At 58.9% G+C, this 24,345-nt stretch overlaps 1 protein-coding gene across 1 annotated transcript in view; it reads left to right on the forward strand.

Annotated features, from left to right (window-relative positions):
- Positions 1–18,185: 18,185 nt before the first annotated feature.
- ITGA2 (integrin subunit alpha 2) overlaps positions 18,186–24,345 on the forward strand; it is a 73,817-nt gene continuing 67,657 nt past the window's right edge. The window contains exon 1 of the mRNA XM_054714328.1: positions 18,186–18,380. Within this exon, the coding sequence (XP_054570303.1) occupies positions 18,323–18,380 (58 nt within the window). The 5' untranslated portion in view covers positions 18,186–18,322. The remainder of the gene's footprint in view (positions 18,381–24,345) is intronic.

The following is a 24,345-nucleotide window of genomic DNA, read 5'->3' on the forward strand; positions in this document are numbered from 1 at the left end:
CCGCGCCCCCTGTCCATGGCCCTCTCCCCGCTGCTGCCCCCGTCCATGCCCCCCTCTCCCCGCTGCTGCTGTCCATGCCCCTCTCCCCGCTGTCCCTGTCCATGCCCCTCTCCCCGCTGCCCCCGTCCATGCCCCCCTCTCCCCGCTGCTGCTGTCCATGCCCCTCTCCCCGCTGCCCCCGTCCACGCCCCTCTCCCCACTGCCCCCGTCCACGCCCCCCTCTCCCCGCTGCCCCCGTCCACGCCCCTCTCCCCGCTGCCCCCGTCCATGCCCCTCTCCCTGCTGCCCCCTGTCCATGCCCCTCTCCCCGCTGCCCCCGTCCATGCCCCCCTCTCCCCGCTGCTGCTGTCCATGCCCCTCTCCCCGCTGTCCCTGTCCATGCCCCCCTCTCCCCGCTGCTGCTGTCCATGCCCCTCTCCCCGCTGTCCCTGTCCATGCCCCCCTCTCCCCGCTGCTGCTGTCCATGCCCCTCTCCCCGCTGTCCCTGTCCATGCCCCCCTCTCCCCGCTGCTGCTGTCCATGCCCCTCTCCCCGCTGCCCCCTGGGGGGGGGGGGTGACTCGGGCTCCTCGCCGAGGCCACTCCAGCCCAGGGCCCCTGCAGGCCTTGAGTGGTGGCGTGCCCCTGCTGAGCCCCGAATCCCTTCATTATCTGAGCCTCCGTGGAAATCAAGGCAGAAACGGGGGGACCAGTGACACTCAGAACCGTGGCTGCGTTTGACCCCACCCTCGTCCAGGTCACATCTGCGTGAAAAAAGACTCGGCGGCGGGAACTGCAGGAGCCTCGGCGGACGGGGACTGTCCTGTTCCACGTCAGCTGGCCCCGCACGGACGCTGGGGACTGGGTGCTAAAGGCAAGCGTCCCAGTGACACAGCCAAAGGCGGGGTCCTCCGAACAGCCCCTGCTGACGTCCCCTGTCCTCCCCGTCTTTCAGGGCGGAGGGAGAGGGGAGGGGAAGGAGGGGACCTCTCCTTCCCTCCACGGCCAGCCAAGCAGAGGGGAGCCCCCCCCCCCCCAGGGACCTGGGCTTCCCGAGGGGAGGGTCTCAGCACCGTGGGGCAGTCAGGTGCCGGCGCTGCCCTCCCCGAGCATCCTGCCCGGAGAGGATACAGGAGGCGGGAGGAGAGGACGCTCTGTATCTCTCATGTGGACAGCCTCCCTCTGAAGACTCAACGCCCCGACAGCACCTGGTCCCCGCCCGCAGCGGACACGGCGCTTCCACAGCACGTGGCTGAGGAGGTCACCGCCCGGCGCCCTCCCCCCTCCCCGGGGGCCTCACACTGGGGCTCCAGTGAAAACCCGCGTTGGCAGCAGCCACAGCTCAGCCTGCCCCACGCGGGGACCGGTTCCCACGCCGCCCAGCACTCAGCGCTTGTTCCGGAGACCTGCCCTGCTCGGAGGCCACAGCCGCCCGGCCTTGTCGGGAGCGTCGTGTGGAGGAGAATGCTGTACGTGTGTGACTACTGTGGGGTGCACACTGTTCACGGACGGTGTAGGCTGTACCCCTCTATCACAGGGAAAGCATGTGTGGGTAACTACTGCCCGGCACGTCGTGGTCACAGCAATAAACGCCCTGCATGGCCTACCCAGAGCGCGCTGCTGGTTTTTAAATGTGTGTGTATCCATCTTTGGAGCGAGAGGACGGGAAGGGGGTGGACAGAGGAGCATCAATGGAAGTGGAGCATCACCCATGGGCTGCCTCCTGCACGCCCCCTACGGGGGATCGAGCCCGCAACCCGGACATGTGCCCCGGCCGGGAATCGAACCAGCGACTTCTTGGTTCCTGGGTCAGTGCTCCGTGTGCTCTGTGCCTCGGAATAAACCGCGCATTTCTACGCCTTTTCATGGGACAGATCCATTAGAAGGTGTTAAAGGTGTTTCGACCGCATTCAGGAACAAAGAAGGGCATCCGCGGTGACTAGCACTCAGTAGGCAGCTCATTCACACCCCGGCTTTAGGAAGTCGGTTCCGGGGTAACAGTGAGTTAAACGGGTAACATTAGAGCGAGCTGAGCGAGCAGGCGCTTTGCGAATACGCTGCGTGCCGCGTCCTGTGCGCGGTCCGGGCCGGAGGGCCCTGCGCATCGGCGGTGCTTTCCGTCCATGAATGAGCCTCCTGCCTCCCACGTTCGGTGAGCCCGGCCTCAGAGAAGGCGTGCTCTCTGGGGCTCTGAGTCCGAGGGTTCTACCCGGGACGCGTATTTCCTTCAAATCCGCAGCTTCTTCTTATTTATTTATCTATTTATCTTTTTATTTTAGCTCCTTAGGTGCTTGTGGGGGGGGGGGGTAGTCTGTCTCTGGCGTTTCCTGGGCACAGCACAGGGTAGCCTTTTGCAAACTTGAGACAAAAACCACAGGACCCATCTTCCCGCACATCCCCCCCCAAGGAGAGCTTTTCACAATGGCCCTCCGCCATGGAGCCACCCGGCCCACAGTGCGGAACGCAGGAACACAGAGGAGGAGGGAGCCCCGCGCGGTGTCCAGGCTGTAGGTGAAGGACGTGAAGGCATTTCGTACAGAAGGGCCGGCAGGAAGCACGGAAGGCTGTGCGGGGGGAGAGCAGGGGCTGTGCGGGGGGGGGGGGGGGGGGGGGGGGGGGGGGGGGGGGGGGGGGGGGGGGGGGGGGGGGGAGGAGAGCAGGGGCTGTGCGGGGGGGGGGGGGGGGGGAGAGCAGGGGCTGTGGGGGGGAGAGGGGGGAGGGAATAGCAGGGGTTTGCCTGTGAAAGATTCGTCCCCAAACTCTGCAGCCGCCGCGGGTGGAGGGGTTCTTACTGCAGAAGCACACCCGTTAGGAGAGGGGATTTATTTTGTTGTTGTTTGCTTAGGAGGGGAGAGGATTTTTATGTTTGTAATCTTTATTGTCGAAAGTATTGCATAGGCCCCTCCCCCCCCCGTGCCCGCGCCCGCCCGCCCCCGTGCCCGCCAGGTGCCTGTGCCATCCTGAGGCGGCTGTGGCGGGCCGTCCCGGGCCGTCTCTTCTTTCTCCGTGAGACACGGAGGTCGCTTCCGCTTCGCCCCGTGGCCAGGCGGAGAGCAGGGGCACCGGGGGACCTGGCCATACTCGCTGGGAAGGAAGCGGCACACGCGGGAGGTCTGAGTCTGGAGCAGGGGTCCCCACCTTGTTGTGGCCACGCCCCACCTAAGCATGGCTAACATCCTGATTGCCCCCCGCCGCCCCCCGCCCCCGGTGACATAGAATTCTTATTATTCCAAAGGAGAACTCCTGTCCACGTGGAGGAAGCCTAAACGGCCGTGGACTTGGTCTAAACCAGCTTCCAGAGAGCATGGCATCCGCGGAAGAGAAAAATATAAGAGCGAAAGGACCGTGGAAGTCCTGAGGGAGAAATCACTAAGAAATTGTTAAAACAAGAATAATGTGAAGGGAGATGAAAAATAGCACATAACGTTCCAACACACGTCATCGAGAACTGAAAGCATAAACATGTCCCAATCTATGTTTATAGACTGTACATGAGGCCCCTGGGACCATAGAAATGCAAAGGATTCACTGTGAATAACTCATTCGCGAATTGCCCCCTTAAACATCAAACTGCCCCCCCCGCCCCCCGTGGGGCGTGCGCCCGCTGGGAACCGCTGCCCTAGAGCACACACAGCCCTACCTCCTCCTCGCGGGCCTCTGTTCACTCAGAGTGAGGTGCTCACGGGCAGCCGGGGAAAAGGTGCCCGGACCCCGCCCCCACCGCCCCCAGAGCGCTAGGAACCCCGGGTTACACGGAGCTCACGGGGTGCCCGCCGCCTCCCACGGACTCCCCGCTCCTGAGACCGGACCTCTGTGTGGGCAGCAGAGCAGGGCCGTCCTCGCTGAGATGTGACTCTTCCATCGGCGTCGGGGTGCCTGACCGCACACCTTCCGGAGCCAGGGCCCGGGCCTCGCCACGGCGGGAGCGGGGGAGGCATCAGGTCCGGATGGAGGCAGCCTGGCCGCGGCCAGAGCCCCAGCAGGTGCCGCCCGGCTAGGCCTGGCCTAATGGATGGAAGCGCACTGAGACGCCCGGCCTCCTGCTCCCCTCGCTCAGCGGCTCTGTTCCTCTCTCGGCGGCGGAACGTGAGTGGCAGGCGTCCTCAGACGCCACTCCCGCGGTATTCCAAAGGCAGGAATGGGTGCCCCCCTGGTGAGTGGGGACCAGGACCTTTCAGCTCTATCCACTGAGCCACACCGATCAGGGCTAGCTATTTATTTATTTATTTTTAATATGTTTTTATTGATCTCAGACAGGAAGGGAGAGGGAGAGAGATGGAAACATCAATGATGAGAGAGAATCATTGATCGGCTGCCTCCTGCACGCCCCCCACTGGGGATGGAGCCCACAACCCAGGCATGTGCCCTGCCCAGGAATTGAACCGTGACCTCCTGGCTCATAGGTCCACGTTCGACCACACCAGCCGGGCTGTATTTAATGTTGTTTAAGGTCATGATGACCGAGGCGTAGTTTACACACAGCCGAGTTTATCCTTTTCAGATGCAGTTACGTGGGTCCTGAGAAGCAGGCAGCGTCCTAGAACCCCCAGGGTCGCGGCCTAAAGGGTTTCCTCGCCCTTCGTGTCTCCTCCGCCCTGTGGCTCCCTCCCTCCCTCCCTCACCCAGCCTTCGCCCTGAGCTGCTCTCTGTCCCTCCCCGTGTGCATTTTCCAGAAGATCACGTCAATGGGTTCGTAAAGTGTGTGGCCTTTTGAACCTGCTTCTTCTCTTTTCGCATGATGTGCTGGCAGCAGAGTTCCCCGCCCGCCCCCCCTGCCTCCCCGCGCTCCCCCCGCCCCCCCCCGGCCCCCCGCGCCCCCTGGGCCACTGTTCCTTCCTTTCCGCGCTGAGTGTGACTCCGGGGCCAGGCGGGGGCAAGGCAGGGGGGGGGGGGGGCGGGGGTTGACCCTGAGTCGTTATTACCTTGTCTCTCCTCTCTTTGAAATGGGTGTTTGTGGCAAGCTGGAGGGAGCTGTGTTTATATGATAGTTGTTCTTCTGTATTTCCTATCAGCTGAGATGAGAGAGAATCATGCCAAGAATTGAACATATTTACATGCTTTGTATTATTTGTTAAGAAGAAGAAACATTTTAATTAACAGGATGTCAAGCCCTGAGTGAGCGTGGGAGCCTCGCGTGAACAGCTGGTCCCTGGGTGAGAACACGAAGAAGGTCCGAGCGTCTGGCACGGCGTTCATGGCAAAATAACGTCGAAGGCTGTCTGCGAGCTGGTGCGTTGTCCCCTGACCCACGTCCTTGGCGCTGAAGGGAAGATGAAAGCAGGCCTCTGAACAGACGCCTCACCGCAGGACGGAGTTCTGTCTCACTAGCCCACACCTGACCGTGTGCCTGTTTCACGGACTAGTCTAATAATCGGTGAGCTGCGGCTCATCCCATCCCAAAGGGCATTTCCGGAAAACAGCATCCCTGTCTCCACGTGCCCCGCCTCCGGGGAGCCCAGGAGACTAATTCCCATTCGTATCTTCAGGGCAGCGAATTTCAGGAGTCCACACGAAACACGGACACGTCCTCATCCCATCACGGAGCCTCGCACGTGGGCGCTGGTCAGCTCGTGGAATTTCCACGCAAGGTCAACAGACTTTGTTCTTGTGGGAAGGGCAGGGCCACACCGTTACAGCCAGGGACTCCCCATGGCCTAACTCCACTGCCGAGCCACTGACTTTTTCTTCAGTGAAGTCTTTTTACAGCTTTTTCTTTTTTCTGTAATTAATGAGTGCTGTGGAACAGGTTACTGCTTGCTGGGAAACAAAAAAAAAAAAAAAAAAAAAAAGGAATCTTCTTGAGACCTAAATACGGGCTTAACTTACCCAAAGACAAGAACTCTATCGTGAGAAACCTTCTTTCCCGGGCCCCTGGGCCATGAAATCCCTCTCAGTGTTAAAACACGGCGTGCCTTCTGTCCCGCTGGAGGCTATCGCTCTGACATCTTCAGTCCTTGTGACTTGGTCGTAGTGTAATAATACTGGCAACATCTCTCAACCAAGACACACAGGCGTTTACAAGCAGCTGACTCTTAATTCTCTGGACACTCCCGTGAGGACAGTTGGGAAACAGCTCATCGGTCGTACAGACGCAGTCTTCCCAGGGGGCTCCGCGACAGCGGCATAAATATGAGTGTCAACACGCGTTACTCCAATGAGCAGTCTTGATCAATATTTTTAAAGAACATGGGCCTTTGGAGAGTCATGTGAACAAAACTTCACTGCCTCTATGGAAGCTCGGCTTGGTAAAGCTAAAAGAGAAGGGCGGGGTTGGGGGTGGGGAGGACTTTAAACCACCTGGTGTTTAGGGGTGCCGCCTACAACAGAAAGAACGCCCGGCTGGCGTCTGGAAGCAGGACACCTTTTGATTCCTGGGAAATAGTTCCTCTAAGCTTTCCTTCGTGGTTGATTCTTGGTGTGTTTGAAGGATGATGCTGATGAGGAAGATTCTTTGAATATTCACTCACGGCAGCTGTTGGCATTAGCAGGGCCCGGAGGCCCTCAGAGAAGCTGGCCCGGCATTCACACGCCTCGTATGGACCAGGCTGAAATGCACGCAGACCGACATCCTGCAGAAACCACCTCGTACACGTGCGTGATTCCTTTCCCTGTAAAACAGCCGGAAGAGTGTGGCCTGGGATTTTGTATCTCAGAGCGTGACCTGGCCCTATAATCCAGTGGAAAGAGCGTGGACTCGGTTGGAGAGACGCGGGTCCACGCGGCAGACAGTGGAGGATGCTCTCTCTGCCCTGGGCGGCTCCCCATCCCAGCAGTCTCTCGGGGGTACGCGGATTTTCATTTCTGTAAGAGTTTAGGACAAGGAGAAGGTTGTTTTTCCTTTAGATTCCAAACAACGTACCTAAACACGTTTATTTTCTTATAGGTTTACGTTTACCTTTGTTGTTGAAAGTGTAACGCCTATGCAATGAACCTTAACAAGTAGGATAAAGTTTAAAGTGAAAAAATAGGAACACCCTTTCGGCCACACTTTATAGAACACGCGTGTGTATTTCCACGCCGTGGGAGCAGAGCGGTGCGCTGTGGAGATCCGCGTGTGGAAAGTGACAGCGCTGGCGGACTCACCCTTTCTGGTCAGCACGGATGCCGGTCACCTATCTGTCTCTCCATCTCCATGTCCATCTCTGTGGCCTGCAGGCCGAGATAACACACAGGAAGTGCTGCTGCTTCGCGGACACCGAGAGGCAACGAGAAAGGCGTCTCAGGAAACCCTCAGGTGGGGGGCTGGGTGGGGGTGGAAATAGACTCCACCCCCGAATAAATGGCAGCTCACAGGCAATGACACACCCCATCCCACGCAGCTGTGCGTGAGCCTGGGGTTCCCAGGCGGGCTGCCGGCCCACGGCGGCCTGTGGGGTTGCACGAGCGCTACAGTGAGGCCTCCCTGACCCAGAGACGCCGGAGCCCCAGCCGGCTCCTTCCTCCTGCCCCTCTGCGGGTCCTGGGATGCGTTCCTCCCAGAGACCGGGGGGCAGCACCCCTGCCTCTGCCACCCTCCCCGCCGCTTCTCTCTGCCCCGTGCTCCCAGCCGAGACCATGTGCGCACATATGCATAAGCCATGGACACAGACCATGGGGGGGGGGGGGGCTGGGGGGAGCGGAGCAGGCTAGAAGAGGTCAATGGGGCAAAGGGGGACATCTGTAATACTTTCGACAATAAAGGTTTCTATTTCTTTTATTAAATATATCTTTACTAGAGGCCCGATGCACGAAATTCATGCAAGAGCAGGCCTTCCTTCCCCCGGCTGCCGGCACCGGCTTCCCTCTGGCACCCGCGACCCAGGCTTCCCTCACAGCCCCAGCTTCATCCGGAAGGTTTTCCGGAAGAACATCCAATCTAATTAGCATATTACGCTTTTATTATTATAGAATTGGTTTCAGAAAGGAAGGGGGAGGGAGTGATGGAAACATCAAAGATGAGAGAGAATCATTGATCGGCTGCCTCCTGCACGCCCCGCACTGGGGATCGAGCCCATAGCCTGGGCATGTGGGCATGTGCCCTTGACCGGGAATCAAACCATGACCTCCTGGTTCATAGGTCGACACTCAACCACTGAGCCGCGTCAGCCGGGCAACAATAAAGATTTTTAAAAAATCTTTTCATATTATTTTAAAGTTTTCCAAAGTATAAATATGAAATGTCAAGACATCAAATTGTACAACTTAGATATGTGCACTTTATTATATGCCAGGTGCACCTTGAAGCAGCTCCTAAGACAGAACACATGGGATCATGATTACAATCTTACACTCAAAAGGCCTGTGACTCTGGCAGGGCTCGAGCTGGGCCGGAGCCGAGAGTCAGCCACGCATGTCACGTGGAATCAGGCAGCTGGGGAAGGAGGAGGCGGAGAATGGAAAAAACCAGGAGCCAAACGCAGACGAAATGTGGGGAAACTCTGAGCCAGACTTGGTCACAGAGCCGGGGTCAGGAGGAGACAGGGTTGCGGGGTGTCAGGTGGTGACTCCGGTGAGCTCCGTGGCCTCCCGCTTCCCTGGAGGCGGAAGTCACCCTTGGGGAGGCGGCAGCCGCAGGCAAATCTCATGGCTCAGAGAACGCCTTGGGCCGTGGGCGCCAGCAAGCGATCCCTCTCGCTCTGAGGGGAGGGCGGCCTCGTGGCGGGGAGACTCCCGGGGTCCCAGCAGCCTGAAGTCTGAGTCCTCGAGCTGTGGGGTGCAGAGCCGGGCCTCCAGCGCCGCCGGGACTGACCTCTGAGCTCCTGTGTGCAGGCCGCCGCCCAGGGACGCAGAAAGCATTCAGGCGGAGGCCGCGTGTCCCGTGGGCGCAGCGGAGGACAGCGCGGGGCGTGGGCATGAGGGCTCCCCTCTGGGCCGGACACTGGCGGGGCGGCGAGTTTCTGTTCACAAATGCGGGAGGGCCACTGCCCTGGGCCGCACTCCGAGCAGAAAGCGGACGGAAGACTGCCGCCTGTCTTATGGCAACGCGCTGTTTAGGGGCTGACAAACGTTCGGGCCCCTCAGACGTCCGCCTGGAGACCTCTGGGTTCACCTTCGGGCCTAGAGGGTTCCGATCGGATACGCTGCCTTCCTTGTGGCCGCGGTTGTAGAAAGGTTTGCTCCGAATCTAAAGAACGCGTGTCTCGCCCTGGCCGGTGTGGCTCAGTGGATAGAGCACCGGCCTGCAGACTGAAAGGTCCAGGTTCAATTCCGGTCAAGGGCACGTGCCCAGGTTGCAGGCTCCATCCCCAGTCGGGGGGCGTGCAGGAGGCAGCCAGTCAATGATTCTCTCTCATCACTGATGTTTCTATCTCTCTCTCCCTCACCCTTCCTCTCAAATCAATAAAAAAAAATTAAAAAAGGAAATGTGCCTAAATGACCTTTCATGTCACTGGATGCGCACTTAGACTGGTCCTATTCTCGGCGCAGCGCCTCCTGAGGTCCGTGCCCCCTGCCAGGCCCCACGGCCCGCGTGCTGACGACTGCACGGCATGAGCACAGCCAGGGAGCCCGCCGGTCCCGCCCAGCGCCTAGCCCGCTGCTCGCACACAGTAGGTGCTAAACAGACATGTGTCAGTGAGTGGGTGACAAGCGTGAGGTGACTGCGAGACTCTCAGCTGAAGCCACGGCGGGGCCGTGTTCCCCAGGAGAAGCCCCTGGGAGAGGGGGAGGCAGCCTGGGAGAGGTTGTGCCGGGAACGGAGAGAGGAAGCTCGGAGACCGTGAACTGACTGACGTCGGCGGCCCCGAGGGGCAGCTCTGCTTTCCCCTGGGGCATGATGGCAGGTGTCCGCAGACAAGACCCAGGGCAGGGCAGGCTGGGGGTCCTGGCCAAGCTCAAGTTCAGGATCTTTGCGGCTCCGCCGTCTTCCCGGCTCACCCTTTGATGTGTCCCCCCAGCTCCCCGGCCTGCCCGTCAGAGGCCTAATGGCGCGATTGGCTCCGTCTGGCCTTTCCATGTTACACACGTGAATGCAGTTCCATCCAGCGGACAGGCGCCCCTGGAGACGGCGCCGCGGAAATGCCTCCACGGGAGGCAGGAGCCGTGTGGCTCGCAGGAAGCGTGGCCATCAGACTGCAGAGTTGGGGGGAGGGAGGCAGGGAGGCAGGGAGGCAGGGTCACGGCTGCGGGAAGGAAGGGGCGCCCCTGGGAGAGTCCAGGCTTCTAATCCTCGGCAGGGGCTTGAAGAACAAACCGACGTGTGAGTGTGTCCAGCAGAAGAGGATGCGGCCCCGAGTTCAGCTCGGTCTCAGAAAAGCGGGACCACGGTGCGCGGTGCCAACGGCTCCCGGGGTCAGGCCTGGCTCGGTGACCTTGCGGCTTGCGTTCTGGCTCTGAAAGATGGACGTCCCAGAGGCAGAAGGGAGCAGCGGGGGGAAATGGCCCACCGGACCTGTTTCAGCGGCAAAGAGGGCCCTGGGGCTCAGGAGAGAGAGGGGGAGGTGGTGGGCCTGGGGGGAAGGAAGCCTGGGCCTGCAGGCCTCTGTCCTGGGGCCTGAGGATGGGGTCTTGGGGGGGCCCCAGGGGAGGGCCTCCTCGAAGCTTCCTCAGCTCCCAGGTGTGTCCTCTCAGGATGTGGTCTCCGCGGATTGGCCGGCGCCAGGGGCTCATCAGTCAATGCGGCTGGTCCTGAGGCAGCCCTGGCGGCCTGGACTGAGGAGGTACTCCATGCAGGTCAGAGCCTCACTATTCTGGGGGCTCAATGCTTCCGGGTTATTATCTCCATGCGCCCCTCCCCCCCCCCCACTGTTCGCTCTCCTCTAAGGAGGCCTAACCCACAGGCCTAGCAACATGCCAGGGGCGGAAAGGTCAGGGGAGGGTCCACCCCCATGACTGATACAGGAAAGGTGGGGGCGGGGGTCTAAGCGCATGACCCAGGATGTGCGGGGGAGGAAAGCATCCTGGGGGCGAGTCCCGGTTTTTCCAGTTTTGCCAGCTGCTCAGCACCCGGGGGCTCCCGCCGGTGACCTTCTGTAGCCGGCCCATCGCCCTGCTCTGTGCCTGGCTGTCTACCTGCCCGCCACAGGCAGGCCCTGGAACCAACGGCTCCTGCGAGGTGCGGTTCTCGGGCAGCGGGGGGGGGGGGGGGGGGGGGGGGGGGGGGGGGGGGGGGGGGGGGGGGGTTGGAGAGGAGGTCGGTCTGCAGCGGGGAGATGGAGCAGGTGCGCCCAGGAAGCAGAGCCAAGCTCCTGCCATGTCTCCTCCCCGCGCAGAGGGACCCGCCTCCCGCCTCCGCTTAGGTCCCTGGGCCCGGGAGGCTCACGCCTTTGGGTGCGTCCTCGCAGCCTGCGGTGAACTCTCTTGGGCTTCAGCTGTGTCAGGGCCGTGCGTAAGCAGAGCTGGTCTCTAGTAGAACCATAAACGCTTTCCCGAGGAGGAAAGCAGAGAGAGCCTCACGGCTGGCTGATCCATCACATGACACGTTTCTTACAGAAGTAACATCTAAAGCCCAGGTGAGCCCTAACCAGTGTGGCTCAGTGGCTAGAGCGTCGGCCTGCGGACTCAAGGGTCCCAGGTTCGATTCCGGTCAAGGGCATGTACCTTGGTTGCGGGCACATCCCCAGTAGGAGGTGTGCAGGAGGCAGCTGATCGATGTTTCTCTCTCATCGATGTTTCTAACTCTCTCTCCCTCTCCCTTCCTCTCTGTAAAAAATCAATAAAATATATATTTTTAAAAATCCATGTGAACAATGCTCGCCCTCCGTGAGCTTTGTAAGAGGCAAACTTCTCTCTGGCTCATCCTATGAAGTTAAGATGTCAGCCGCTAGCTGAATCAGCGGGTTCATTCATCCGTGCAGCCAACACCCTGAGCCTCGACTCCGTGTCAGGCCCTGTTTCAGGGACTGTGAGTAAAACCTTAATGAGATATGCTCGCTGTCCCCAAGGATTTCCCGCAGGAGGAACACACCTGTCTGAAAGGCAAGCTCGTGCGAGGAATGAAAACCTGCGTTAGATGGAAAGAAGAAGAGAAAATATTAGGAGGAGACGGGCCATCTCGTGTCTGGAAGGCAAGGTGGGGAAGGTAGCAGATCCACAAACGGCTGGAAACAGAACATAGAGAAAGAAAAGTGGGAGCTCCCTCCCTCCCCCTCTCTCCCACCTCCCTCCCTCCCTCCCACACGCCTGCCTCGGTTTCCTGGTCTCTGTTTTGTCTGAACGGCTGCCGATCGGCATTTTCTATGCTCATTACAGAAAGTGGCCCACGTGACGTGGACTCCTAGTCCCTGTGGTCAGCAAGGACGCCACGCTCGCTAGACCTTGAATGCAAACCCCCGGGAGAAGACCTGAGGGCCCGGCTTGGGGGTGTCTCCACATGACCAGGAGGCTGGCTACGCGTCAGGGCCCGGTGGCGGGAGCCGGAGCCCCGCGTGGCCTGTGGCCGATGGGCAGCCGGTGTGTGTGTCTGCCACATACACACTGAGGACAGCAGCACCAACAGGACAGCCACCCCTGGCGGTGCCAGCAAGTATGAGTGACGTGTGGGTGCCTTGGTGAGCGCAGGGACCTGGGGAACAGATCTTGCCTTTATTTGTTTTGTTGGTTTTTAAGTCGCGAGTTCCTCTCTTATTGTTGGACATGATGCAACTCTGCCGGTGCCCGGAGACGCGTGGTGAGTCAGGCACAGTGGGTGCCGAGAGGCACTCAGCCTTGTCGGTGATTGACGGGGTAACGGCGGGGGAGTCACCGGTTACTGCGTCTCCACATCTCCAGGACTTATATGGAAGTTCGCAGGCCCTACCTCTCAGGTCTGGGCAGAGGCTGCGGACCCAGGACACAGCTCATTTCAGTTAGGAACGATTTGTAGGCATGAGCTTGCCAGGTGCAGGATGAACTCTCGTGGCACAAACATCTAAGATTTCAGATCTGGCATTTGAGTGAGGAGCGAAGTATCCTTACTAATAAAAGCCTAAGTGGTCGTCAGGCCGTGATGCCCTCACGCCGTCACAAGATGGCTGCGCGCACAGCGGGCACGCGCAGGTGGGCGGGGCTGGGCTTGACCCTGGGTGCGTGGCAGGAAGCCTGCCTGGGAGTCCTGGGGGTCCCGCCTCTGTGCAGGGAGCCTGCCTGGGAGTCCCACCTCCTCTGGCTCTGAGCAGCGAGGCCTGCCTGGGGGTTCTGGGGGGTCTCACCTCCCAGCTCCACGCGGTGTGGAGGCGGGACCCCCAGCTCTGGCCTTCCTCTTTGGGGCAATCCATCGAGGAGCCCCAGATGGATGGGTGGGTGGGGCCTACCTTTTTGGGGTAATCAATTGCAGGGCTCCCACACTGTGACAGGGCACAGGCCAGGCTGGGGGACCCCCTGCCCACCCGAGTGCACGAATTTTGGGCACCAGGCCTCTAGTATACATATAATGAAATGCAAGCCACACCCTGATGCAGACAAAAGAAAGGTTTTTATTGAACGAGGGGAGCCCGGAGCTAAGGAAGAAGAAAAGCCGGTGCTGAGAAAGGGGATAGGAAAGTCCAGCAGCTGATATAAAACCCCATGGGAGCCTGGAGGTGGACTTCCGAGAGATGGAGAAAAGGAGAAAGCCTGTCTGGGCACAGAAATAGGTAAGGGATTAGCACAGAAGAGCGGGAGATGGAGGAGGGGGGGGGGTGGGATTTGGCCTGAGTGTAGCGACCGGAAGCATGAATGGGGAGAGAGACTGCGGAGTCAGGTCAGGGCTCATTCGGGAGTGTAAGCCTCGGGTCCTTGGGCTGTATTCTGTAGACGTGGAAAGATCTGCAGCCGGTCAGTTCTGCGTGCTAGAAAGAGAACGGTGATGTATTTGACAGGCTTTTCTCAAAAACGAACAAAGCAGGATTTTCCTTTAAAGCAAAACAACTGACCCTGCGTGTTGCCAATGCTAACATTCAAGGTTTCTGATGAAAATTAGAATTTGGAAAATGTGTGTGCACCAGCATGAGTTTGACAGTTTCCCTCGATGGAAAGATTTCCTGGTGAGATAGGTCGTGGTGTGGTGTTTTAATATTGTGTCATGAAGTGTGTCAGCCATCGGAAGATCTATGTCACTCAGTAAACCAATATTTCCAAATGACCACCACGTGAAGGGACAAAGTCTCGTGGGTCCAGGAGCCAGTCACAGTGCTCAACGGGCCAATGGGTTGGAATGCACCAGATGCTGGGGGTCATCCGGGAGACTGACCCACTGGGCGACCCAGGCAGCCGGCCAGGGGTCTCCTGTCTGTGACATGTCCCTCTGCCCACGTCCCCATGCTCGGGGCCACGTCAAGGACTCCGCCTTGAGTGAGGAATGCGTTATTGAGACCACAGGACGGGATTCGTGATTGAGCCCCATTGAGAACTCCATTGCAAATTCTGAAGACTGGCGGGGGGGTGCAGAGATCCAGTTATGCCCTATTTCTCCAACTGCAAATCTGTGTCTTACCAGATTAATTCATATAATTTCACTGAAACTACATATCACAACAGACTGAGTGCAGAAGCAGACATGAAAATCTAAGTATTTACATTACAAAGGGTGGCGGGCCCTGGCTGGGTAGCTCATTGGTTACAGTGTCATCCAGATATGTCAAGGTTTGGGGTTCAATCTCCAGTCAGGATACGTATGGGAAGCAACCAATGAGTGCCTAAATAACTGGTTCAACAAATGAATGTGTGTTTTTCCCTCTCTCTAAAATAAACAAATAAATTTTAAAAAGATTGGCAAAAATCTGAAACAACGCAATTCTCATGAATAATTTTATTTTGGGAAATAAAATTATGTTACATAAAATATGTGTTTATGTTAACATCTAATGTCCTTATTGTTATTCTATGGAATTAACGCATAAATGTTGGAAAATGTATCTGTTTCAATTTTTTATTTGGTAAACATTGGCAGAAATGATCCACACACACAAAAGTTCTTTGGGACCCTCAATATTTTTTTCACAGCGGTATTGAGGTGTAATTGACAACTTAGAAGTTTATATTCTTAAAATGTATAAAGTTATGTTATGATACCCATATACATGTGGAATGATTACCACAAACAAGCTCATTAACACATCTACCATCTCACATAGTTACTCTGTGTGTGTGTGTGTGTGTGTGTGTGGTGAGAAGATTTAAGAATTACTCTGTAAACAATCTTTTAAAAATATGTTTTTATAGATTTTTAGAGAGAGAGGGAGAGGGATAGAGAGATAGAAACATCAATGAGAGAGAAACATTATCGATCAGCTGCCTCCTATATGCCCCCTACTGAGGATTGAACCCGAAACCCAGGCACGTGGCCTGACCAGGAATCGAACCGTGACCTCTTGGTTCATAGGTAGACACTCAACCACACCAGCTGGGCCTCTGTTAGCAAAGTTTAAGTACATGGTGCAGCGTCATTAACTATAGTCACGATGCTGCACATTAGATCCCAGAACTTACTCATCTTAGAGCTGGAAGTTCGTACCCTAAGACCAACATCTCCCCTGTTTCCCCCACCCCCAGCCCCTGGTAGCCACCATTCTATTACCTGGACCATGAGTAGACGTTTTAAGATTCCACATGTGAGATCATACAGTACTTGTCTTTTTCTATCTAGCTTATTTTACCAGGCATAATGTCCTCCGAGTTCATTCATGTCATCGCAAATGTCAGGATTTTCTTCTTTTTATAGCTGAATAACATTCCATCATACACACACACACACACACACACACACACACACACACACACTAGAGGCCTGGTGCATGAATTCATGTACCAGTGGGGTCCCTCGGCCTGGCCTGCGGGATCAGGTCGAAAACAGCTCTCCGACATCCCCCAAGGGGTCCTGGATTGCGAGAGGGTGCAGGCCAGGCTGAGGGACCCCATTGGTGCACGATTGGGGCTGGGGAGGGATGCAGGAGGTTGGCCAGCTGGAGAGGGCCCACAGGAGAGCTCCAGGGCATGCCCTGCCTGTCTCACTCAGTCCAAGCTAACCTACTGGTCAGAGTGTCTGCCCCCCTGGTGGTCAGTGCATGTCATGGCAAGTGGTTGAGCGGCCTTAGCATATCATTAGCATATTATGCATTAATTGGTTGAACGGACGACCGGACAACTGGACACTCTTATTATATCAGATATATAAAGACTTTGGGAATCCCTCTTAATCTTGCTATTTCCTGCTCAGAACGCGGGGTCCAGCACAATTAGGCCAAGGCAGGGCAGTTCCTAAGAATTTTAGTGCAGGTGTTCTCAAACTGTTTTGTCTCAGGAACCCTTCACACTCTTAACATTAATGTGGAGCAGGAGTCGGCTCTTTCTTTCTTGAAATTTGAAAATTTTGCCTGTTCTGGAAAAATATAACTTCGGATTTCTTTTGTACTGCACGCCAGCCTGTTAATTTGTCCAATTCTAAGCACAAAAGCAAAAAAAGGGGGACCTTTCCCGTCCAGCACCCCAATACAAAGCAGAAATTCCTGTCCCACAAGGAGGAACTCTCCTGCCTCCCGAACACTTACTCACATTTCAGTGAGTCAAAAGGAAACAGACAGACACTCATTCCCCCACGCCTGGCTGACTTCCTGAGGAGTCTAGGAGGGGTGTTGGGGTGAGCGAGTGGCCACCTAAGAGCTCACAGGTCATACCTGGGGTCTTAGTAAGCACCACAGACAGGTCAGGGAAAGACCTGGAGTGTTTGTCAGGATTAGCAAGTGGAGTTAGTCAGTGGCAGATAAGAAAGCAGGAAAGAACTGGGGGCTGTGTATTTTGGGTTCAAAGGTATTACGTTTATGGCCATGATTACACTCACTGCATTTGATGAGTAGCAGTGCAATACTGTAAACCCCCGAGCCTCCTGCCCCAGCTACAGGAACAGGGCGCATTGAATTTCAACTTCTTTCGACCTTGAATGACTTTGCCTTCCTGCTCCTAGCACCGCTCCCCGCCGGCTCCCCGAGGTTTGGAGTGGTGATACTGATCATGATCAGACTCGTACCTCCTTAGGGTTATTCATTAAAAAACGGGGCTGCTTCACAAAAGCAGTCACTGGAAGAATTCTAGTCTTGGCAGCGTGCGGGGATTTGTGCGGAACCTCTGGAGGAAAACTCAGATCTAAGGAAATGAATGCTGCCCTATTCCTTAGGTTGGTGAGTGAAAATGTGACCTGTGGTTATAGAATGTTCTCTTTCCCGATGGGAGCCTGGCATGATGGGAGAAAATGGTCAGGGTGGCCCCCAGACAGGAGGAGGGGTGCCAGTTCACACTCGGCTCTCCTCTCGGCTTCAACTTAGTAATAAAACCAGCTCATTACCTTGGAGGAGAGGCGTGAATGAACCCACACACACACACTCACGCGCACATACTCACACTCATGCACACATACACTCATACACACACGCACACACACACACACTCACACACACACACATGCACACACACTCACACACTCAGTGAATGAAGACACACACTCACAACCTCATGCACACTCAGTGAATGAACACACACTCACACAAATACACACTTATGCACACACACTCACACTCACACACTCAGTGAATGAACACACACACACTCACTCATGCACACACACACTCAGTGAATGAAGACACACTCACAACCTCATGCACACACACAGTGAATGAAGACACACTCACACACTCATGCACACTCAGTGAATGAACACACACACACTCACACACTCATGCACACACACACTCAGTGAATGAAGACACACACACACACTCACACACGCTCCTGCAGCAGCGCAGGCCTCCTTAGCTGTCACCTGGATAATCATAGCTTGGGGCGGAATTCTTTCCTGTTAGTTTCTAACCTGGTCCTTCTGCGCTTATTTTGGTCCCTTTCTCCGCCCACTTGGGAAAGGCAGGGCCCTCCCGGCCCGCGGAGCCCTAAGAGGGGCGCTCTGGGCTCGGCCCCCCTCACCGACTCCGGGTCGCGCGGGGAGCCGTCCGGGGCCGCTGAAGGGCCAGGGTCGCCCCGGGGACCCGGGGTCTCGCGGGCGGGCGCGGGGCTGCCGGGGCGGGCGGTGACCGCTGGCCTCGCCCTGGATGTGCAGGGCGGTCCCGTCCCGCGCAGGAGAGCAGACCCTTCGCCGCCCGCCCCCCTCCGCCTCCCCACGGTTTCAGGGCCCCGGGCAGGGACGTCCAGGCGGAGCGAAGGTGCGGTTTCCGGGGGCGTGGGCCCAGGTGCGGCCCGCGGCGGGGCGGGGCGGGGCGGGGAGGGCACATCCGTGTTCCCCGGGGCGGAGGGCGGAGGGCGGGCCGGGGCGGGGCGGGCCCTGGCGCCCGGAGAGCCAGCGCAGACTTTCCTCGCTCTCGCTGGGCAGCGAGACCAGCCGTCCGCTCGGTCCCTGGCGAAGAGTCGGGGTTCCGGGTCCCTCGCCGTCTCCAGTCTCCAGCAGCTCAGCCCCGGGCAGGCGCAGGATGCGGGCGGGGCGCGCGGGGCCCGCGCCGCTGCGGCCGGTGCTGCTGCTCCTTCCAGGTGAGCGAGGCGGGGACTGCGCTCCCGGGCGGGGGACGGGGCGGGGGACGGGGCGGGGGGACCCGGGCAGGCAGCGCGCGTCCCGGCTCCGACCCACGGGACCGGCTCCCAGCCGTCGGGCGGATGGAGAGACCGCCCCTTCGCGCGCTGCCCCGCCGGGTGCCCCGGGAGGGCGGGCTCGCCCTCTGCCCAGCGCCCTGGAAGTCCAGGCGGTGCAGGTTCTGGTTTTGGCACGCGCGCAGGGCGCACCTGCACGCAGACCTGGACACGCGTGGGAACCGGAGGGCGGGTCCCGCAGCCCGGCTCGGACAGGTGCCTGCGCGCCGACCCGGCCGGGTATCTGTGGGTCCCGGGAATGCGGACCCGGGCCGGGGGTGGGGGGTGGGGTGGAGGGGGGAGGTCTGTGGGTCCCGGGACTGCGTCCTGGGCGCGCCTGCTCCTTCTCAGCGCCGAGCTGGTGGTGGTGCGGGACCTGGGTCCCCAAAAGCTCTGTTTGCACCCGGGGGTGTGCCATGCCCGTTTCTCCGCGCGCCCTGGTGCCCCTGCCGTGGGGGACGGAGGAAAGCCAGCGCCTCTGAGCGCCTGGCCAAGGAGGGCTCCTCCTGCCCCCCGCCTTCCTCCCATTGTTCACCGCCTGCGAACGCGGCCAGGAAACTTCTTCCCCCTTTCTTGGTCCTGGCGCCGCAGCCGGAGAACTGACGGGGCGGCCGCTCCAGCTGCGGGGGTGGGGCCACCCTGCGCCTGACTTCTTTTGCTACAAGTGGGGACCTGAGGCTGGGGGGCCGGCCGCAGCGCGACCCTCCTGCACCCAGACCCCCTGCACCCAGACCTCCCGCACCCAGACCCCCTGCACCCAGACCTCCTGCACCCAGACCCCCTGCACCCAGACCTCCCGCACCCAGACCCCCTGCACCCAGACCCCCCGCACCCAGACCTCCCGCACCCAGACCTCCCGCACCCAGACCCCCTGCACCCAGACCCCCTGCACCCAGACCTCCCGCACCCAGACCTCCCGCACCCAGACCCCCTGCACCCAGACCTCCCGCACCCAGACCTCCCGCACCCAGACCCCCTGCACCCAGACCCCCTGCACCCAGACCTCCCGCACCCAGACCTCCCGCACCCAGACCCCCTGCACCCAGACCTCCCGCACCCAGACCCCCTGCACCCAGACCCCCTGCACCCAGACCCCCCGCACCCAGACCTCCCGCACCCAGACCTCCCGCACCCAGACCCCCTGCACCCAGACCCCCTGCACCCAGACCTCCCGCACCCAGACCCCCTGCACCCAGACCCCCTGCACCCAGACCTCCCGCACCCAGACCCCCTGCACCCAGACCCCCTGCACCCAGACCCCCTGCACCCAGACCCCCCGCACCCAGACCTCCCGCACCCAGACCCCCTGCACCCAGACCCCCTGCATCCAGACCTCCCGCACCCAGAACCCCTGCACCCAGACCCCCTGCACCCAGACCCCCTGCACCCAGACCCCCTGCACTCAGACCTCCCGCACCCAGACCCCCTGCACCCAGACCTCCCGCACCCAGACCTCCCGCACCCAGACCTCCCGCACCCAGACCCCCTGCATCCAGACCTCCCGCACCCAGAACCCCTGCACCCAGACCCCCTGCACCCAGACCCCCTGCACCCAGACCCCCTGCACCCAGACCCCCTGCACCCAGACCTCCCGCACCCAGACCCCCGCACCCAGACCTCCCGCACCCAGACCCCCTGCACCCAGACCCCCTGCACCCAGACCCCCTGCACAGCCGCAGGGACTGGCTTTGGGAACTTTCCTTTCCTGGGGGGCGGGGCCGGGAGTCACTTGTGCATTTTGTGGTGCTTTCAGCCTTCAGAACCCCAACAGGGCCTCTGCTGTTCAAGGGTTTTCACAGAGATAAGTGTTTCCGAAACTGCCCCCACCCCCACCCCCCAGGCACTTAGCCAGTCGCAGTCTTTATTGAGGAAGAAGCTAACCATAGGCCCCTGGGCCTCTCTCCAGGTGGGAGCGGAGTTTCCCTCTAACCTGTGTCTGGTGCTCACAGGTACTCTCTCCCTCTCTCCTGTCCGCCCCCCCCCACCCCACCCCCAGGGCCATCACCCTAACTGGGCTTTCAGGTACAGCTGGACTCAGGTGGAACACGCGGCCCTGGAACACAGCCTCCCTGAGCTAATAAACACTGAGTTCCAGGCTTTTCACCCCTTTAATTGCCATGATGAGCAGACGCTATGGAAACATAACATCCTTCCCTGCGCGAGGTGTCAGGGCTTGTCTGGCGAGCAGGGAGAGCTGCCGGAGGAATGCGTGGCTGCGGGCGGGCAGCGGGCGCGGGGACCGACCTGGAGCGTGTGCAGGGCACAGCTCCGCGCAGGCAGGCGGGGGTGCGGTGCCCGGGGAAGTGTCCGTGTGGTTATCCTTCCTCCTGCCCAGTGTGTGCATACTCAGGGGACAGGTTCCCCCGATCCAGGGTGACCGTATGGAGCTTTGCCCTCTGGGATATCACCGGGGTTCCGAGGGGAGCAGCCTCCTTTCGGGGTTCCAGGAATATCCAGGGTGAGCGTGAATAATGGCAGGCTCTGGGTCCGTGACAGGTGGCATTTCAGATGGCTTTGCCCTGGTTGTGTCAAATGGTCGAGGACCCGTCATTACTCTACGCACACACATAGTTGTTTGTAAGTTACAGACGTGTACAGTTGTGTCATGTAAACACATCCCCCCCGTTAAAATGGTAAAGGGGTGTGTGTGTGTACGGGTTCATACATCTTGCATTCTCTCTAGCAGACATGCCAGCCAACCACTGTGGAAACAGGCGACCCTCCGATCTCATTTTAACACTTAGATCCAAGCTCCGCAGACACCGCCCCCCCCCCCCCGCCCACGGGTGTTTAGGAAAAAGCCGCGCTCACAGTTCAGTTCCCTGTCCGTCACCTTTCAGTGGTCACTCCTCTGCTTAAGTGCTGGCCATCGAGGTGGCCGTGGGCAGGTTTGAGGGTGGAAAAGAGAGACCCTAAGAGGCCAGGTAGTCCCTAATAGCTGACAGGCCCGGAGCGGCCAGGGACATGCCATGTCCAATGCATACGACCCTTAACCTTCTCTCCTGCCTCCAGGCCAGGCCAGGCCGGGCAGTCCCCCCGAGTTCCAGCCTCCTTCCCTCACTGCCGCTGCTCCCCACAGTCTTCCCCTCCTAGTGGGCATGTGCAAGGCCTCTCCCTGCAGGCTGTGAATATTGCCATTTCTCTCTTAGTCAGCACGTCCTATCCCTCTGCGGTCTGGCAGCGCCTTCCTCCTGAGACACCCTGCACCTCTGGCTCCTGTCCTCCCTCCTTCCCCTGCCTCCCTGGCGGTTCCGTCCGCGATCCCCGCTCCCTTCCGCAGCCCCTGGCACAGTCCCTGCTCCCGGCAGCACCCCCCCACCCCGGCCTCCTCCTGACTGCCGGAGCAGGGCACATGCCACACACATTGTCCTCAGTGGAAGTCGCCCCGTCCTCTGCACCCTGCTCTCCTCGCCTCTGTGGGTGTTCGAGGGCAGCGTCCCTGCAGACTCTCCATGGCACCTCTTCCTTGTCCTCAGCCTCACGGCCAACCTCCCAACTCCAAGTCCTGTCCCTTCCCCCCGCGCCCACCCGTGCTTCCAGCCACACGGGGCCCCGGTTCCTTCGTGTCTGGGCTCCTGTGGTGTTGACACTGTTTGCTGGTTTCGTCTCTTCTCCCTGCCGTCCAGTCCCCTCGTCGTCACCAAGGCTGTCTTCCCAAGCTCTGACCGGTATCGAGTCCTCCCCCAGCTCGGACACGTGGAGGCTCCCGTCCGTAGGGGAAAGGACGCGTTTCTTGGCAGCCAGGAAGGCCCGTGCCATCTGGCCCCAGCCACGTGTGCAGCCTTTCCTCTGCCATACCCGGCCTGCTCACACACACAGGCACTCCCGCCACCCTGTGCACACAGCACACGCCCCGGAAAGCCATGTATGCACCCCACACGCACCTTCTGCGCTCCAACGGCTCCTGGTTCTGGCGTGTTTGGTGTTAGCACGCTGTCTACACCCTTCTCTGCATTCGCTGCCTTGATGCTTTGCCCTCTCTCTCTCGTTCCTTTGTAACTCTCCAGTCTCCTGTGCCGGGAGAGACAACCCCCAGCAAGATGAAAAAGCAGGAGCCCTGGCCGGCGTGGCTTAGTTGGTTGGGCATCATCCTGTGCACCAAAAGGCTGCGGGTTCGATTCCCAGTCAGGGCACATGCCCAGGTTGTGGGCTCGATCCCTGGTAGAGGGGGTGTGCAGGAGGCAGCCGACCTATGTTTCACTCTCACATCAACGTTTCTCTCTCTCCCTCTCCCTTCCTCTTTCTCTAAAAATCAATAAAAATCGCCCTAGCCTGTTTGGCTCAGTGGATGGAGCTTCAGCCAGCCTGCAGATTGAAAGGTCCCTGGTTCGATTCTGGTCAAGGGCACATACCTGGGTTGCAGGCTTAATCCTGGGGGGGCGGGGGGGGGGCATGTGCAGGAGGCAGCCGGTTGATGATTCAATCTCATCATTATGTTTCTGTCTCTTTCCCTTCCTTTCTGAAATCAATAAAAATATGTTTTATTAATAAAAGATATATTTTTATTAATTAAATAAATAAATAAAAATCAATGAAGTGGGAAAGTTTTTCTTTTATAACAAAAAGGAAAGTTTGAGGCAATCTCTGATTTCAGGGACCCACCCCAAACCCCAGCCCCCCTCTGATAAAGTAACTCCCGCTCCCATGGCTCCCAGCTACCACTGCCCAACCCCCAGGCGGCTGTGCTCCAGAACCTGGCTCAGGAGCCTCTGTGTGATGTAACTGAGTGGATTGGGCTCAGGATTTCGTATTTAAAAACCATTACTCATCTGTTTCTGATGTTCAGCCAGGTCGGGAGTCACTGCTGAAAGGCTCGCACCGAGCCTCCGCTCTCCCAACAAATTAAAATTCCCGTGTTGCCCGGTCACCTTGTTGGGAGGTGCCCACCAAGGCAGGTAGATGTCAACACCCCGCGGCGGGCGGGGAAGGCGCCAGGTGGGGGAATTCCCTCCGGAGTGGGTGCTGTCTCCCTGTGTGAAGGGCCTGGGGCGGATCCAAGGGCCAAGCCGGTTACTGCAGACAGGAGCTGCTGATGGGGTTGCAGGCGTTCCGCAAAGTAAAGACACAGTCAGCGCGTCAAAGACAAGGAATTTCGGGGAAAATGGGGACCAAAGTGTCATCCTGACATCGGTAAATGCCCCGCTCAAGTCAAGCTGTGCCTGGACGCTCGTGTCGCTGAGAGATTCCACTTCCGAGAGGAAGCAGCTCCTTATCATCACAGCAAAGACGTGGGGTTTGTGGCTGGTTTGTTGATTTCATTTGTTATGGTGACTAATGATTTAGCCGACAGTAACGCTCAGGAGAAGGGCTGGGTGAGAGAAGAATCTAGAGGAAGGGCTGGTGGAGAGAAGAATCTAGAAGGGCTGGGGAAGAGAAGAATCTGATGCCCAGATCTGGACCCTGGGCGCCGGGTGCCTTTGAAAGCGCGTCCTCCAGGGGACCCAGGTGTCGCTGATTGGCCGCAGCCAATGCCACAGAACGAGGCTCCGATCAGGTTTCGAGGCAGCCACTGGCCCATCCCAGGCAGCGAGCGCAGCCCAGGTGGAACATGGAAGCTGGAAGCACGGTCCAAGAGGTTCCAGTTCCCGGGAAACAAGGCCACACAGGAGGGAGGGACATCGTCCCAGCCCCGAGGGTTCCTGACCCGCGTGGGCGCCCGCCTCCTCCTGACAGACGTGCAGCTCCTGGGTGAAGCCCCTCTGTGAGGGACCTTGACCGGTGACTGGACTGGGGTGGGTCCTCGTGGTCCCGTCCCTCTCTCGGGGTCTGGGGTAGATCTGGGGCGTGGGTTACAGTTCGGCCGATGAGATGGGAGGGAGTCTGCTCAGAGGCGCTGGGGAAGGAAGCTTTCCTTCCTGAGAGAGATCTG

Source organism: Eptesicus fuscus, chromosome 4 (assembly GCF_027574615.1).
Source record: "Eptesicus fuscus isolate TK198812 chromosome 4, DD_ASM_mEF_20220401, whole genome shotgun sequence".
NCBI classification, from domain to species: Eukaryota; Metazoa; Chordata; class Mammalia; order Chiroptera; family Vespertilionidae; genus Eptesicus; species Eptesicus fuscus.